Source organism: Podarcis pityusensis, assembly GCF_964106645.2.
Source record: "Podarcis pityusensis genome assembly, chromosome: 9".
Classification (NCBI taxonomy): Eukaryota; Metazoa; Chordata; class Lepidosauria; order Squamata; family Lacertidae; genus Podarcis; species Podarcis pityusensis.
Window position 1 is genome coordinate 64,630,132 of NC_138034.1, and position 18,022 is coordinate 64,648,153.

Consider the following 18,022-nt stretch of genomic DNA (forward strand, 5'->3'; position numbering starts at 1 on the left):
TGCTTCAGGTTAAGAACAGTTTCAGGTTAAGAACAGACCTCCGGAACGTATTAAGTACGTAACCAGAGGTACCACTGTACAGTACATCTATATAAAACGCCATGAACACTCCCCATCACCTAGAGCAATGGTTCTCAAAGGGTGTGGGATGAGAGGATGGCAACTGTATAGTTTAGCATAGTATAATATCAAAATAATATTTTTGGATGTAAAACCAGGAACAGTATCCACACCTCTCAAGAGCATTGGCTATTCTAGAGTTCTCCATGACATAGGGTTGTGAGCAGGGATCTCAACTCAGAAACATAAGATAAGAAACATTGTGATAAGAGGAAATGAGTTTGTCTCAAATTAGACAGAATATGAATGAGATTACCAGGCAAAAGTGAGCTCACACCTCTTATGGAGTTTGTATACATACTTAAGTATGTATTTAAGAGGCTCGTTTATATTTCGGGAATGATTCTTGTTCTTTATTTTGCTGCATCGCAGACCCTCCAAGTTCCCCGTTTCCCAGGGACAGTCCCGGATTTACAGAAGCTGTCACGGTTTCTGATTCTGATCCCAGAATGTCCTGATTTCCTTTAGGGTGTCCCTAATTTTCACAGGAAAAATGTTGGAAGGTATGGAGTTATGCAACCCCCGAGCTATCTGAAGGCAGCTCTGTAGAAGGAAGTATTTTAAGGTTTTGTGTTTTATTATATTTTTTTATAGCTGCTGGAAAGCTGGGGCAACCCAGTCAGATGCGTGGGGTATAAATATGATGATGATAGTCTATGGCTCTTGAGCCATTGCCATGATGATAGAATAGGATAGTCCTATTTTCAAAGAAGAAATGTTGGAGGCTTTGCCCCCCAGGGTCAATATTACAAAGCAGTTTTGTTCTGTGCTATAAATTGAGCACTGCTAGGAGTGGCTTCTATCAGAGTATATCAGGGTGGATAAAAATCAATGATTTTTTTTTGTTTAAATTGGATTTTTTAAAAATAAAATGCTTTTGGAGGAAAAATCTTTCTAAAGATAGTTTTCTATTTAAGTTACATTATAGTCCAAAGGCTATTCATCAGGAAATAAGGATTTGTTTTACGTTTTTCATGTGTGCTAAAACTCAGTCTACAAGTGTTGTTTTTTAAAAATCATTTAACCACATCAGTTAACAACAACAGTTAACAACCATGGCTACATATGCTACAATGTTATCATTTTAGTTAAATCTAAAATCCTTTAAATTGTTATTAAGGAAATGATATATTTTCTCCTTCCAATAAAGTACAGCAGAAAAGTTGCCCAAATATAAAGTTAACTTATTAAACCTCACGATAATTTCATATTTATCTGTCCATGTATTTCTAATAGTATAACCAAATCAGTAATTTTTGATAGAACTGTAAAAACTACTCTGAAAATTTATTATTCCAAAAATGAAACCTTCCTCTGGTTGTAAATATTATACCAGCAAGAATGAGTCTTTCTGTAAAAGAGAGATTTGAATCAAGTCTTACTGACTAGTGATTTAAATCGATTTGATTTAAATCAAATCCACCCTATATATAAAAGTATGTAATATATACTTTAATATTTAAGATTTGCTTGCAGCGAGCCGAGGGTGTTTTTTATATATACTGTATACCCTGAGGGTGTTTATCTATCTATGTGTGTGTGTGTATATATGTATATGTACTGTATATATATATATATATATATATATATGTACACACACACATATCTATATACTGTGTATATCTATACACACACACACACATATATACATACATATATACATACATATATATATATATATACACACACACACCCTCATAGTGTGTGTATATATATTTATATATATAAACCCTCGGCTTGCCGCAAGCAAATCTTTATTCCGAAAGCCAGTGCAGAAACTTGGAGCCCCTCCGGCCTAGCCGACCCCCGGCGCGCGTCCACCGTGGCGGCTTCTCCCCTCAGAGGCGGCGGCGGCGGCGTGGCGAGCGGCCCTTTGCCGGCTTCCTCCTCCTCCTCCTCCCCTTCCTCCCTCCCCCAAGCAGGCCCAGCCCCAGCGGCGGGCGGGCGGGTGCCACTTCGTCCCGGAAGCCGGCGGCATGGAGGCGGTGCTCCGGCTGCCACGTTGAAGCCCGAGCGGGTTGGAGCTTGGGGCCCTGCGGGCGGAGGAGGAGGCCGCAGCCCAGCCTTGACTTTCCTGGCTGAGGGAGACCGGCGAGCAGGTGAGAGGGAGACCGGTGGCGGCGGGTTGGGGGTCCCAGCCGGGCTTCCCTTTAAACTCGGCCCAGCTCTCGTTTGGCGCCGCATCCTGGCGACTCGTCTTTCCTAGGATTGCAGCCATTAACTTGGCGTTGCGAGGCGGCCGAGAAAGGGGGCTCCCGCCCTCCTCGTTTATTTTTTTGCAAAAAGCGGGGGCTCCCGGTTTAGGCGTGGTGATTTTAACAAGAGGCTTCTCCCTCCCCACTTTTTCGGAAATGCAAATGCATAATGGGATTTCGTCCTGTCTGCATTTTTAGCACTGCGGCCCTTTTGTTGCATCGGCTTGGGGGGCACCTTCGCTCCCCCCTCAAGAGAGCATTGGGTTTTCCAAACCCTTCGGGGATCGACCCGAGTTTAGCCTTCCCAGGCCTTTCCCCTTTCATGTTTCTAGGCATGCACAAGTTTTGGCTTGGAGAAATAGCATATCAGCAAAATCATACTGTTGCATCCATATTTTTTTGCATTCATACACCTGAAGGAGCTGCTGCTCCCTTCCCTAGTTCCATACTTGAAAATTAGGATCCTGGCTTCAACAGCTAAGCACGCATTGAAATATTGCAGGCTTTTCCAACTTCCAAGAGACTGCGATCTACTCCCACTATAAAAAAACTGGCGGTGATCAACCCACTTCATTGACCAAAGTCGTTGAGCTTTTTTTGGGAAGTCAAAGTTTTTTGAGGTTTTAGGGGAAATCAAAGTTAGGGAAATCAAAGGGGGTGAAGTGGGAGTTGGCCACCCCTGAAATATTGCATAAAGTGCCTTCTTCTACAGCTAGTGTACCATGACAAAGACCTTCAGATTTAAGTTTTAGCCTATTCTCCGATTGTCTTGAAATACATACTGGAAGCTGTAGAGTCAGTTGATTATTGTATTTAAAATCTCTCAGCGATCTTGAGCGTGTCACTGATATTTTCTACTCAGAAGAGTTTTCCTCCCGTCTGTACACAAAGTGGCACTTTTATTTTGGACCACTTAATTTAGAATATCTACCACCCTTGGAGGGCACACCAAAGATAAGGCTAGTGATCAAATGGCAAAATGTTAATTGCTACCTGCAGTGAATTTTGGAAAGTTGTTTTTCTGTATGAGTTTGGACATCTTTTATGATACAGTATTGTAATCAAATTTTGCACAGTGGTTCCTGGGTCAAGCAGCATGTTCTCATCTATGTTTGGATACAGTAGGATACCATTTTGAATCAAGCTGCAGTTTTTTGGATATGAGGCTGCTAGTAATATCACAGATATACACACATTTCAGTGTTAAGTTGTTGAATGGCAGACCGTAATGTATGTTAATACAAAAATTAGGAGTCTTGTTAGTTTTGGATTAATTACCATGGAACAACAAGAGTGTAATCTTGCGTATGTGCCATTGATTTTGTATTTGCAGTTGGTAGCAAGAGGGTTTGCATGCAGACTTGTATATTCTTAGGAAACATCTGCTTCTTAACCATGGTGGCTTATCAGTGATCTTCAACTGGTAAATTGGGATCCAGTACTGAGTTGCAAGCCTGAGCTAGGTTGGGTCATAACAGCAGTGTTACTGCCATACAAATAGATGATTAAAAATTAACAAATGGGTTCCCAAATGCATGTTTGGATTAAAGGAAGGTTCCAAGTCTGCAAAGTTTGAAGACTACAGATTTCAAGAGATCCCAGTAACCTTGGGTCCCTTTTTCCTATTAATCTCTCTTAATGAGAGGCAGCACTTCCTTTGGTGCTGTGCTAGTATCAAAGGTTACAGTGCCAAGTAATAGCTTTCTTTGTAGCTGGACATCGTGGAAGGTTGTAAACTCCTTTGTATCTCTAGGACTAGCAGGAGACAAGGCTGCAGTGATACTTTGAAAGTTCAGTAATGGAAATATCTCTCCAGTACTGTATTATTTTTCTGAATTCTTTGGAGGACTTGCAATTTGTCCAGCACTAAGCAGACAAAAGTAATATTTTATTTATTTATTTATTGTTTTTATACACAATCCTTCCTCCAAGAAGCTCAAGGTAGTGGGCATGGTTCTTGACTTCCCCACTGTATTTTAACAACAAGCCTGTGAGGTAGTTTAGGCTGCTCACCCAGTGAGCTTCATGACTGAATGGAGATTTGAACCCTGGCCTGTCATAATCTAACACCCAAATAAAGGCAGCATACTGGCTGTCCATGCACAAGTTAAAGAAGAAGCGGGCATGTGCAGAATTAGGAACAGTCACTATTAAAGAAAAGTGAATATTTAAGATGCTTCAAAATGATATTTCTTTATTGGCTCCAGATCAACTTCCATTTTCACTGTATAGACTAGCGCTGCAACTCACGCCTAGATTCCTGTTGCATGATTTGTTGAAAATTCGTCGTTTCAGGAAGTGTGACTTTAAAAGCTGTACGGTACTTAAAATGAAGAAGTGGTGTGGTTAGCTGTTGTAGGATTGGTACCAGAGAACACGTAACATATTGTATTGCCTCAACTTTCTTAGCATAAGAGCACACAGGATTTTGATAGATTACGCACAACGCGTACGATGTTTAAACCAGCAGAAGCTGGACAAATGAGTTAGAGCAATGTCAGAAACACAGATATATAAGACAGTGCTACAATTCTACAATTCTATGATCTCAACTACATTGCTTGACTTTTAGCTTGCTCTTACAACAGTTTACTTGTCCCTTTGTGCAAGAAGGAGAAATTCATACAATGGAAATGGAATTAACTATGGACTGAGACAGAGGTTTTTAAACTGGCTCGATGGAGATGTCAGTTGCCAACTTTGTACCCAGGGAATATCTAACACTGAGCGAGAGATTAGCCTGTGTTGTTTTTTTAAAAACAATCACAGAGAACAGCGTTGGTACACAGTATTGAAAAGGCACTGGTAGTGAAAAGCAAGGGAAAATAAACAGTTTGTTCACTAGGTACCAAGACGACCACAACATGGGCACTAGATGAGCCTCTGTGGTTAGAGCATTCCACAGTTGGGGTACAGTCACTTCAGTTTCCTTGCTATGGAAAAAGGCTGTTGCTGAGACTACATTTACACAAGACATAGTTTTTAAAATATTAATCCTTTCCTTCAATGCTGTGCTCCTATAAGAATTATAGGGTAAAAAGGAGTAGGGAGACTCAACATTGATGATATCAGTTTGAGCAGTTGGCAAATAATCCTCGAAAGTACTTTCTTGAGAGATGCTTATCTGAAAGTTTTGTGGTACTTTCTGTTTTACACTTTCTTCTTTTAGCTTGTTTCTAGTTCTAATTAAAGCTTTTGTGGCATGATCACACAGTTCCAGTTTAAGGTTTTAGCTAAAGCGTTTTAAGAGGAAGCTGTGGTTGGAACAAAATTCTAGGCAGTTGGCCATCGGAGTGAGGGCCACGTTGTCCTTTTCGCTGGCACTTAGGTGGAGGTCTGGAGGTGGAATTTTGGATAATGGTATTCCAGAACTTGATTGCAGTTTCTTCTTATAAATGAGTGCATGCCAGCATTCTATAGAATCATAGCGTTGAAAGGGACCATGAGGGTCATCTTAATCCAACCCACTTCAGTGCAGAAATCTCAACTAAAGCATCCATCTCTGGTGGTCACCCAACCTCTGTTTAAAAACCTCCAGCTAAGGGAGTCTACAACCTCCCAAACGAGTCCGTTCCACTATCAAACAGCTCTTAACTCTCAGAAAGTTCTTCCTGAAGTTTAAGTCAAAATCCCCTTTCTCATAAAGGTGTCTCCCCACTTATGCAGGGGTTACGTTCACAGAACAGGTTACATTAACAAAAACCTTTATTTACAGTGTTTTAATGCTCATTTGATGTTGTGTCACCTGGCACAGCCACTAGAAGGAATCTGCAAGCTCTTGCTTCTGCCTTTGCTTAACCACAGTTTAGCATTCTATCTGAACCTTAAACTGTGGTTAATGTTAACTATGGTTTGTTAAAACAAGCTCACTTCATAAACCATGGTTTCTACTCAACTTTTTTCTAAGAAACCATAACGAACCACAATTTGTTTGGCAGCTCGCTGCTAATCAAAAACGGAACAGGAAAACGTCACTGTCAGTTTCATATATAGAGCTTCAGAGCCACATGCCCTGTTGGTATTGAGCCATGCAAGAATTTCTGGTTTTGAATGAAGCTGTTAGTGAGGAGGACAGCAAAGAAATATCATTCATACCAGAGTGCCATGTGAGGATTAGGTGTGTTTGTTTGTTTATTTATTTATGAGCTGCATTATAGCCTTCAGCTTAGACAGTTTGCTTACTCCAGACCCAACCTGACTTCGGGCCAGAGCAGTTGGAACTCCCTAAGAAGAACTCCCTAAGAAGAGCATTCCACAAGCGAGGAGCCACCACTGTGGTCTACTGTTTTAAACTCGTCTAGGATTTCTTAACACGGTCATACCTTGTGTTACGTTTGCTTCACGTTGCGGCTTTTCAGGTTACAAACCCGGCAAACCCGGAAGTGATCTGCGTGCATGCACAGAAGCGATCTGCGCACTTCACGCATGTGCAGAAACAATCTATTGTGCATGCGCTGTAGCAGCGCTCTACTTACGGACTTTTCGAGGTGCGAACGGCACCCCAAAACAGATCACGTTCGTAACTAGAGGTACCACTGTATTGGTAAATATTCTGAAGACTACTTTGACGCAAACGTGGACCTTATTTTTTATTCTTCCAATCAGAAGGATTTAAATATTGCCTCCTCTGAACAGTTTTGGGTTAAGAGCGGAGTGTGTGAAGTCTTCATTTTTGTCCAGTTTCTCACCTTCTCCTGTAGTGATGCTGTCTGTGTATTGTACTCTCTCAGCAGGATGAAGCTAAAAGAGATAGACCGTACTGCCATGCAGGCATGGAGTCCATCTCACCATCACCCCATCTACTTGGCTACTGGTGAGTTATTATTTCATTGCAATGTGAAAATATCATGTGTTGGATCCAGAGGTCCCATGAGCAGAATTCTCCTCTGCAAGTGGTAGGACTCCTGCCCTTTATGGCTAGGGGCACTCTAGGGCAAGCCTTTCGGCTTCAGTTGAAGCTCCCAGCTGAGGAAAATCTCAGTCACCTGGTCATTTAGAAATCTGATACTAGCATGCTTACATCTGAAATATTAATTCAGATGTCTGCAGACATGGCACTTTAGTTCTGATGCCAGCCACTTAGGGATTTTGAGCGCTTTTTGAGCCCTCATTAAAATATTGCTCTTCTGAATGCTGAAAGATGGTGAGAATAGCATGCAGAAAAAAATAAAAATCACATCCCAAAGAAGAAAAGGTTTACCTGTAAATCAAAGCCCTTGCCTGTATTTGTTTGGGGCTTTTGTTCTGGCTTTTTAAAGTTGTTGTAGTTGTTACTTATTGGACTTGTTAATTGGAGAGCAAAGGTCTCCAAATAACAACACTTAGCTTGAACTTGCGCTAAATGTGAATTTGAGATTTGCTTTGCTGGATTAGACCAACATCCATCTGTGTTCATCTTCTTAACAGCAGCTGGTATCTCTGTGTATTCATAAGCTCATCATGAAGGCAACAGCCTTAGTCTCTAGTTTAGCCCTAGCAGCTGGTATTTAGAGGTACATTGCCTCTGTACATTTCAAATCCACTTATCTTTCATATCTATTGAATCAGACTCCTAGATATGTAAACCTGTTTAGTTCATTGAACTGTGTTCTATGTGGCTCAAACCCAGTTAAGTGTGCCCAGGATTGCAGGCTTAATAGAGTCAGTGGGCTTGTGCAGGGCTTCAGCACCACACTATACAGTGGTGCACTAAAATCCTTTCTTTTCCCTGGCAATTCCCAGCGTTATTAAGGGCAAGAGAAATTCCACAACTGGTGTATAAAAAGGGAGGTTTTGTAATGTCACAAACAGCAAAAAGATTCAAAATCTGATGAGGATGTGTTTGCGTGTTTTAAAAATAGTTTTTTAAAAACAGTATTCGGTTTTATCTCTTCCCTTAAGTGTGCCAAGGTTGTTTTGGGCTTCCCAAGTGTTATGTTTACAGTACATCAGTAGTAAGGCATTCCACATGTCTCTGCAGGTACATCTGCTCAGCAGTTAGATGCAAGCTTCAGTACCAGTGCTTCGCTGGAAATATTTGAACTTGACCTGACTGACCCATCGCTGGATATGAAGTCCTGTGCTACTTTCTCATCCACTCATAGGTATGTGCAGACTTTAAAAACTGTCTATCTGCTTATGTAAATGAAAAGCTCAGGATGTGAGCATTAGCAATCAAAGGGGCACAGCTTTTAAGATCTGGAGGTTTTTTTCCTCCTGATAGTTTATGCCATGATAAACCAGCTCTCGCCAAACTGGTGCCCTCTAAATGTTTTGGACTGCGGTTCCCATCAGTCTCTCCTGTCCAAGTTTGTTAGTGGCTTTACATCCAGCCCCAAGGTCCTTTGCCCACTAGAAAGCACACAGCTTCACTGTCATGCCACTGTGCATTTGGGCATAACTCAGCAATGGCTGACTCTACATGCTGCTGCAGCAGAGAGAGCCCTACACAGAGCTGGGCCTTACTGTCCTTGCTGTGTCTCCTGTACTTGCTGGTCCCTGGAGGTGAGAGGGAGCAAGAAGATGTTAGCGAAAGCAACACGCTTAGGCGTATTAACAGTTGGGTCAGGAGTAGCTTGACTGTACTGCTCTGGCTGGCTCTGCCCTCTCTCTCAGCTCCCTGGCTTCCTAAGCACAGAGGCCACAACAGGGTTCATATCAATTTCTGGATTCAAACCCCCTTTGGCTGTAGTTTTTCAAGACCTGGAGGGCCAATTTCCTTATTCCTGGGCTGTAGATCCTATGTTCTTATGATGTGCCAAGGCTCCTGGCCCCGCAGAAAAGCCCTGAATGGTGGCCTTTATTTGTAAAGGTGGCCATGAATTCCTTCCTTGCTACTTTTGCATTTCCTTCTCCTAGAACTACAATTGTCCTGAGTGTACGTTCAGCTAATGGGAATAATTCTACCTGTTTACTGCTTCAGCAGCACTTGTGCTGAGCTAATAATGGCTGCTTCTCAGGACAAAGTGGCTTGGGTGGTGTCCATAGATGCAAAAGACTACGCTCCTCCTCCTGTTGATTTTGAACAGAGTCCATGAATCTTTCATGGCTGATTTAATGTCGTTGGAGGTGTCTGGCTTGGTTACTTAAGACCGTTTTATTGAATTACTTTGCACTGAATACAAAGTGCTGGGCTTGAGGGGTCTTTGGCCTGATCCAGCAGACCTCTTCTCATGTTCTTACATCGTTTTGCAGGTATCACAAACTGATATGGGGTCCTCACAGAATGGCATCTGATGGGGATCTTTCGGGGGTACTCATTGCCGGCGGCGAAAACGGAAACATCATTTTGTATGACCCAGCTAAAATATTGGCAGGTGAAGAGGAAGTTGTGATTGCGCAGAAAGACAAGCACACGGGGCCTGTTAGAGCTCTGGATGTCAACCTCTTCCAGGTTAGATCTTTCTTTCTGCACATTAATCATAGTGCCTAATATAGCAGCACTTGAGATGATATTCAGTCCTTATTGCATGGACCTGATTGTGTGTTCTCCGTTTTATAGACAAACCTAGTTGCCTCTGGTGCAAATGAGTCTGAGATCTACATATGGGACTTGAACAATTTTGCAACGCCTATGACTCCAGGAGCCAAGACTCAGGTACAAGACACATATTTTGTCCAGGTCTTAAATCCATTTGATTGGTTGGTGAGAGAATGAGGCAATTGTCATCTTACAATCTGTTTATGATATGGGATGTGGAGCCTGTGGTCCCCCAGGCATCCTCAAACTCAAACTTCCATCAGCCCCTGCTAGTGGGGCCAATGGTCAAGTGATGGAGGTTGGATGTCCAGTTACATTTGGAGATTTACAGGTTCTCATCCCCTACTTAAGATACTTTTGGTGGAAGGGAGCATTTAGAATCCTGTAAAGCTTTTTGAGAAACCTGTAATTGTGTGATGATACATCCTTCTGAAAAGTGCTTGGAGATTGTAGAGATGAACGGATTAACCATGAAACTTAGGGTAGCTGACTGCTTTATTGAGTAAATGACAGGCTAAAATTATTACTGATTGATGTGTGTGTAAACTTGAGTTGAGCCTCAGGTACAACTCATTTAAAGTGAGAACTAAGGGTAATAGGTTAAACTAGTGTTTCCCAGCCTTGGGTCTCCAGGTGTTTTTGGGACTACAACTACCATCATCCCTGACCACTGGTCTTGCTAGCTAGGGATGATGGGAGTTGTAGTCCAAAAACAGCTGGAGACCCAAGGTTGGGAAACTGCTTTTATTGTCATTTTCAATGGAGGTCTGCCAAGTTTTTGAAGAGCTTAATAATAAGAAAGGTCTGCCAGACATTGCGTATTTTAGTGATGTAGAATGAGAAACTGATGATGGGTTCTGTTTCCAACAGCCTCCTGAAGACATAAGCTGCATTGCTTGGAACAGGCAAGTCCAGCATATCTTGGCTTCTGCAAGCCCTAGTGGCCGTGCTACAGTGTGGGATCTCAGGAAGAATGAACCTATCATCAAAGTCAGCGACCACAGTAACCGGGTAACCATTCAGCCAGTTTGTTGTAGGCACTCACGCTAGTCGATTATTTGTTAAGGCTGGTTGAAAATTTCCTTCTGAGGTGTGGGCATCTGTCTTCCTTCCCCATGTTCGTAGAGGAAGTGTAGGGAGCCTTGGGCCCAGAGGCTCCATGTGGCCCCCAAGCCTCTCTACCAGGCCTTTGGGGGTTTCTCCAGGCCACAGCTGCTGCCCTGCCCCAGGCTCTGCTTCTTCTGAGTGTTTCTGCCTTGATTAAATTTGTCCTGGAACTCCTACAGTGCCTCTTGCTTGTCTGAATGGAGGATAGAGTGTATCAAAACTAGCTAAAGGTAAAGGCAAAGAGACCCCTGACCATTAGGTCCAGTCGTGACCAACTCTGGGGTTGCGGCGCTCATCTCGCTTTATTGGCCAAGGGAGCCGGCGTACAGCTTCCAGGTCATGTGGCCAGCTTCTGGCAAACCAGAGCAGCGCACGGAAACGCCGTTTACCTTCCCGCTGGAGTGGTACCTATTTATCTACTTGCACTTTGATGTGCTTTCGAACTGCTAGGCTGGCAGGAGCAGGGACCGAGAAACGGGAGCTCACCCCGTTGCGGGGATTCGAACCGCCGACCTTCTGATCGGCAAGTCCTAGGCTCTGTGGTTTAACTCACAGCGCCACCCGCGTCCCTGAGTATATCAAAACTAGCTTAGTGCCCTGTTAAATTTCAGATTCCTTGCCCCCCACCCACTTCTGCCTCTGGAACCTCCCACCACTGGCATGTCTTTCCCCCTTCCCCCTTCCCAGGTTGCTCAGAAAATAATGAGCTGCAAAAAAGATTCCTCTCACCTGACATAGAGTAACAAAATGGAAATGGTTTTATCGTTGTATGCTCCCCTTGGGAGGAGTAACCCTGAAGGCCAGCCCAAAAAGATTGAAAACGATAAAAGTTAATGAAGTGCTCTACTTGTTGTGAGCATTGCACAATCTTTTTGCTCCCCCACCTTTCGTACAGGGAAAAATCCTGTAAATTGGGCCTATACACATGTGGCAGGGAGTGTGAATTGTCTGTGTTTTCTTACATGCATGGAGAGGGGGTGTGCACGCCTCTTCTCTCCATCTTTGGCCTGTTCAGGTTGTGAGCTGGCCCATTCATAAATACAGTATGGATGAGTCGCAGGTCCTGCTTGCAGGTCTCCCAAAGGGATCTGCTTGGCTCCAGTGAGAACAGGATGCTGGACTAGATGGGCCATTGGCTGTACTTGCAAAATTAGGGTAAAGGGAAGTAGGACCCACTGCAAAATGTTGCAATGCATCCTGTGCTAATACAGGGACATGAGCGTGCTTGTATGGTATGTCTGCATCTGGTTTGGGAGCGACCAACCACATGGGCAAAAGCTTTTACATGTGCCCAGCCCAGTGCAGAGGCAGAGGTAAGCAGCACTGGCAGAGAGCTGTGCAAAGGAGGTCTTGGATAGAAGGCAGCGGTCTGGTTTCTTTTAAGCCTGCTTGATCTTGCTACTGAGAGCACTGGTTGTACAATTTCAGATGCACTGCTCAGGGCTGGCCTGGCATCCTGATGTCGCTACACAAATGGTTCTGGCTTCGGAAGACGACAGGCTGCCTGTAATCCAGATGTGGGACCTCCGATTTGCATCTTCTCCGCTTCGTGTTCTAGAAAGCCATGCAAGGTATGTGCATATTTTTGGTCTCTCGCAGATCTGACTAGCTGCATGGTTGACAGACGTTGAAAATGCTAATGACATCCTCCTTCACTGCTAGCAGCAGTTTGCTATGTGGATTTTGCTATGTCCCACAAAAACAAATTGCTTAGCAAAAACGATTGAATACTTACGCATTGCTAAATCAACAGGGAGACTAAGAGGAAACACCTTACAAAAGGATAATAAGGAATGAACTATCTTTAAAGAATCTCTTAAAAACTATGTGGAGAAGGTAGATCTCCTGACAGACAGTGAATAAATCTAGAAATAAAGAGAATATAATGAACTTAGCTTGGAAAATATTTGGAAGAATCGAACATCCAAAATGAAATGTGTGCAGATTAAATAAATGTAAATTAGCACAATGAGAATGGTTGGAAGTCAATTCATGGTGGGTGTGTTCATGTTGGGTATGTATATAGGTAATGTATGTTTTGTAGATATGTATGTTTTGTATTGTTTGATATATGTTTTGTATGTTTATAGATTCCAATGTACAATAAACGTATTTCAATATTTTCTAAAAAAAAATAATACTGCAGGTATTTCAGAGTTTGTTTTCAACTTTTACAAAGGCTTCATTGGTTGCATCTTTTTCCGCAGGGGCATTTTGACAATAGCTTGGAGTATGGCGGATCCCGAACTGTTGCTGAGCTGTGGAAAGGATGCTAAAATTCTTTGCTCCAATCCAAACACAGGAGAGGTACTGATTAAACACTTGCTTGCAAGCTGTTGAAATGGAGAGACATTTCTTGTTTGGGTATTGCAAAAAGAGTGCACAAACTTTGCACTCGGAGCAGCAGAACGAGGCAGGATTAGCTTTTGTCTCCAAACTAGCTTTCTGGATGTGGCTGGGTGGTCCTTCTTAAGCTGTTTAGGTCTCTGCCATTTTTATTGTAATATGTTTGGTTTTGGATACAGGTGTTGTATGAGCTTCCGACCAGCACCCAGTGGTGCTTTGACGTCCAGTGGTGTCCCAGGAACCCTGCTCTTCTCTCTGCTGCTTCTTTTGATGGGAGGATCAGCGTTTACTCGATCATGGGGGGAAGCACTGACAGCCTGCGACAGAAGCAAGCAGACAAGGTATTTAAAACAAAACACTGCGTATCAAATTGACGGAAGACAGATGTTTGCAATGCATGATGAAATACTTCTTAAAAATTGCTTTGACTGTCAAAAGTTACTGTTGGAATGTCTGTACACAAGCCGTGACTGTTCTCCTGAGAGGAGTCCTATTTGTAGGGTTAAAGAGAGAGAGAAAATCGTTTGGCACCTTGGAGCTAACTTTTTAGAAGGTTTTTATTCTAAATTGGTGGGGTGTTGTATGTTGCTATGAAGCTGTGCATCCTGCTTGCCAAAGAGAACGATCATGTTCTTTTTTGTATGGACAGATGAGATATTGACAGGAACTGTTTGCAGCTCAGATGGGCTCCTAATCCACCCCTGGAACATACAAACAAATTAAACTCCAAAAAGCAAACCCAAGAATTGATAACTGGTTGGGTAAACAGGAGTGGTGATAATGCGCATGAGTTTTAGACCCATCTGTCTTTCTCTTTCTCTTTCTCTCTCTCCTTTTCGAAAGCTGTCGTCCTCCTTTGGTAATCTTGATCCATTTGGAACAGGGCAGCCACTTCCTCCATTGCAGCTCCCACAGCAGTCCACTCCACAGAGCAGAATCCTGCCCTTGAAGAAGCCACCCAAGTGGATTCGCCGACCTGTTGGTGCATCTTTTTCAGTAAGTGGAATCCTAATTGCACTCTAATGGGGTGGGCTGTTTAACCCTTCTGCTGAGTTGCCTGTTCTATGAATGTGTTGTTCTGCTCCTTTGTAAAGTTTAAAATCGAGGATATGCGGTATATCACGTTCCCCTTGTGATGAAGTAATCACACAACCGGCACTCGGTATAATGTGTCTGTGGTGTTAAGCCCCGTTCAAAATACTGCCGTGAAATTAGATCTTCAGCTGACAGAGTGTGATAGATTTGCTAGGGACAAACAATTATAGGTAGAGCGTCTGCTTTCATCTGTCTCTTGATTCAGAAAAAGCTCACCACTGGTGAGGTGTTGTTACTTCTTTTATTATTAGTTCTACATCTTTTACGAGAATGGGGTAAATATATTGATTAACTAAGCCCCAAAATATGTCACTTAATTCCTATACTTTCTCATGGTGGAGAGTTCGCGTGTGTGTGTTTTTAAGCTATGTACTCAAAATTGTGACATGGCTCCAATGGACAGTCCTCTGCTTTCCCTCCCCTAGTTAAGAGACTAGGAGCCCCTTATAGGTGTGTGCCCTTTTTCCCATGCAAACTCTGCCCATTTCAGCAGTAAATAAGGGGTGGGGAATCTTAGGTCCAGGGCCCAAATGTGACCCTCCAGGCTTCTCCGCCTGCTCCTCCAAATTCTTCCCAGGATACACCTTTCACCAATCCTGCTTTCCATCCTCCTTTTTGCCTAGCTAGAATGTGTCCTTGAATTTTGGTCATACCTCTTGTCTGGATTGAGGACAAGGAGAGGTACATGTAGAAACCAGGTACAACTTGTACCTGTTGCTCTGCCTACGAGGACCTTCTGGCGGTTCCCTCACTGCGAGAAGCCAAGTTACAGGGAACCAGGCAGAGGGCCTTCTCGGTAGTGGCATCTGCCCTGTGAAACGCCCCCCCACCAGATGTCAAAGAGAACAACAACTACCAGACTTTTAGAAGACATCTGAAGGCAGCCCTGTTTAGGGAAGCTTTTAATGTTTGATGTATTACGGTATTTTAATATTTTTTTGGAAGCCGCCCAGAGTGGCTGGGGAAGACAAGATAAATAATATATTATTATTATTACCTTAGGCCCAGTCTACCACAGGGCATGTGGCCCCTGGATTCTTTCCCTTGAGCCAAAAGTGGCTCCCCATCCCTGGCACAGCATCTTCACAAATCTACACTGCAACGTTAGTTTGCAACTCACCCACCCCTCTCAAACTTCTGCTTTAAAGCAAACCTCAGATCTTCAGAACGTTCTTTTCTTTTGAGCTTGCATATTAAAACTAAGCATGGATCTTGATGGTAATGGATTTGAAACTCTTTCCTTAACCATATCTGCGCTGCCTTTGAATTCCAGTTTGGCGGAAAGCTAGTTACCTTTGAGAACAGCAAGCCCCAGCAGCAAGGAGCAGAGCATCCTCAGCATCACTACCACGTCTACGTCAGCCAAGTTGTCACCGAAAAGGAATTCCTGAGCCGCTCCGATCAGCTGCAGGAGGCTGTGCAGGCAGAAGCGTTTGTCAACTATTGCCAGAAGAAAATCGATGCTGCCAAGAATGACTTTGAGAGGAACGTGTGGTCTTTCTTAAAGGTAATCTTAGATTTTGACTGTGCATTAGTAGCTCCCGGTCCCCTTAAAAACCAATTTGCTAGTAATGACCACAAACTTGGATGCCTTTAAAAGAGGACTAGACAAATTTGTGCACGATAAGGCTATCAGTGGCTACTGGCTATGTTCCACCTCTACTGTCACAGGTGGTGTGCCTCTGAATCTCAAGTAGATCTCGACGAAAGAAGAATGGAGGGTGAAATTAATGGACTATGCAGAACTAGATAAACTAACAGGAAGGATTAGAAAACTGCGGGACCAGAAATTTGCAGAAGACTGGTGTAAATTTACAGATTATTTGAAAAGTAATTGTGATGATCAGACTACGTTTGTAGGTTTGCAAGAAGTTTTGTGAGGTGAATTATTGGAACTATTGCAAAAATGGATAAAAGGGAGGATGGTTAGTTAAGATAATTAAAGGCAATATGAGTTTAAGAAATGCATAAGAAGTGGTTAAAATGGTGGATCATCAGAGGTGCTGATGGAAGTCCAAAAAAAAAAAGATTGTATAAGTGGTGAAGTTTTGTGGTATGTATTATAATTTATATGTTAAAATTAATAAAAATTATTATATATAAAAAAAGAATCTCAAGTAGAGGGAGTGCTGTTGCACTCAGGTCTTGCTTCTGGGCTTCTGGTTGGCCACTGTGAGAATAGGATGCTAGATCAGATGCTGGCCTTTGGCCTGATCCGGCAGAGCTGTTCTTCTGCCATGTTTTTGCTTGGCAACACCGTCAGTGGTGAGAGATGATGGGGGTTGTAGTCCACCCACATCTGGAAGGCACAATGTTGGCTCTCCCTGCTTTTTAGCTTGGACTGCCGTCAAAACGCACAATTCTTGGTACCTCTCTGCTTAATGCTCCATTGCAGTCCTTCCTCCTTGCAGAGATACAAGGGGCGTCAGGGTTTTGTTAGCATCTTGCTGCAAATTCACCAGGTTTGCTTTGCGACTGTTAATTGTACAGAATGGGAGGTGCAGGATGGAAGACATTGGGGGAAAGGGAATAAAAATGAAATCTCCATTTTCTACAACACTTCCTTTTTCCTAACATTTTTTTTAAAAGGTGCATTTTGAAGAGGATTCACGTGGCAAATGCTTGGAACTCCTGGGCTTCAGGAAAGATGACCTACGGAAAAAGGTAAATGCTAATGCTAATAATAATAATAATATTTGTACACTACCCCAGGCACAATGTTTTTTTATGAAGCTGTTGGCATGGTCAGTCATCAGTAATTCTGTGTATAGAACTGAATGGCTGGCGCCTCATTGGCTTTTAATGGAATTTGTTTATTGTGTTGATATTTATGTGTTGTAAACAGCCTTGGGGTTTTTAATGTAGGGTATTGTTTTTTAAAAAATTAAATAGAAATGAACTAAAAGGTTTTCATTATAAAGAGGTGGTTGAGTCTCGAATGTACCTTAATACCCTGCTCATTCATATCATTTGCTTTCTCTTGACAAGTAAAGGCCAGATTGACACACTAAATAGAAATAGCCTTTAAAAATATGTGTGCCAGTCTTTGAAACAGCTTTTTAAAATACTAGATTGACATGTGATAGAATAGGTCCTTCAATAAGCAGAGGAAAGTGTTGCAGAAAAAGAGAGTTGTCAGTTGGGAGCATTGAAGGTTTCAGGAGTTCCCCTCCAATATAATCCATAATTCTTTTTCCTTCCCTTCAGATTTCTTTAGCTCTCCATAAAGAGAGTCTTCATGGTAGAGAACCAGATGAGGTAAGGAAACAAATGCAAGGTTTTATTATGCAAATGGGTTGGAGTTTGGAACTTAACTCACTTTTCCTGCAACGTCCTTTCCTTGGCAGCCTAGTATTTGCTCAAAAAGGCATGAATAAGCCAAGCTTGCCATCATGTTAACCTGCATTTTACAAGTTGCACTTCGGGCAGTAAAGGTTCATATTAATTGCAGAATAAAACTTCAGCCTTTTTTTAAAAGACTGTGCAGGAGTTATTTGCTTTTTTCATTACAACAATTAACCCAGTTCACAGGAGATAAATCCACCTTGACCCAAGTCTTTATGGTTTGCCTCCCTTCCTCCTTCTCCCCATTAATGTTCTTTACAATTCTGATGTGGCCTCTGCGGCAGCATTTCATGCTGTCGTTGGGCGTCTTGACAGTGTAATAATACATCTCGCTAACCTTCCCTACTTTCTCTGG

General features: G+C 42.7%; 1 protein-coding gene across 12 annotated transcripts in view; it reads left to right on the forward strand.

Annotated features, from left to right (window-relative positions):
- The window catches only part of SEC31A (SEC31 homolog A, COPII coat complex component), a 59,098-nt gene that overhangs the window by 5,938 nt on the left and 35,138 nt on the right, over window positions 1-18,022 (forward strand). For 3 of the 12 annotated variants that reach the window (XM_081020681.1, XM_081020683.1, XM_081020689.1), the window contains exons 1-13: window positions 2,024-2,219; window positions 7,046-7,128; window positions 8,275-8,398; window positions 9,489-9,687; window positions 9,796-9,891; window positions 10,645-10,785; window positions 12,310-12,452; window positions 13,089-13,188; window positions 13,407-13,568; window positions 14,071-14,223; window positions 15,596-15,829; window positions 16,912-16,986; window positions 17,530-17,580. In XM_081020681.1, the coding sequence (XP_080876807.1) occupies window positions 7,050-7,128; window positions 8,275-8,398; window positions 9,489-9,687; window positions 9,796-9,891; window positions 10,645-10,785; window positions 12,310-12,452; window positions 13,089-13,188; window positions 13,407-13,568; window positions 14,071-14,223; window positions 15,596-15,829; window positions 16,912-16,986; window positions 17,530-17,580 (1,557 nt within the window). In that variant the 5' untranslated portion in view covers window positions 2,024-2,219; window positions 7,046-7,049. Of the gene's footprint in view, window positions 1-2,023; window positions 2,220-7,045; window positions 7,129-8,274; window positions 8,399-9,488; window positions 9,688-9,795; window positions 9,892-10,644; window positions 10,786-12,309; window positions 12,453-13,088; window positions 13,189-13,406; window positions 13,569-14,070; window positions 14,224-15,595; window positions 15,830-16,911; window positions 16,987-17,529; window positions 17,581-18,022 lie in introns of those variants that run through there. The other 9 variants (XM_081020687.1, XM_081020688.1, XM_081020690.1 and 6 more) reach the window with 5 other exon arrangements.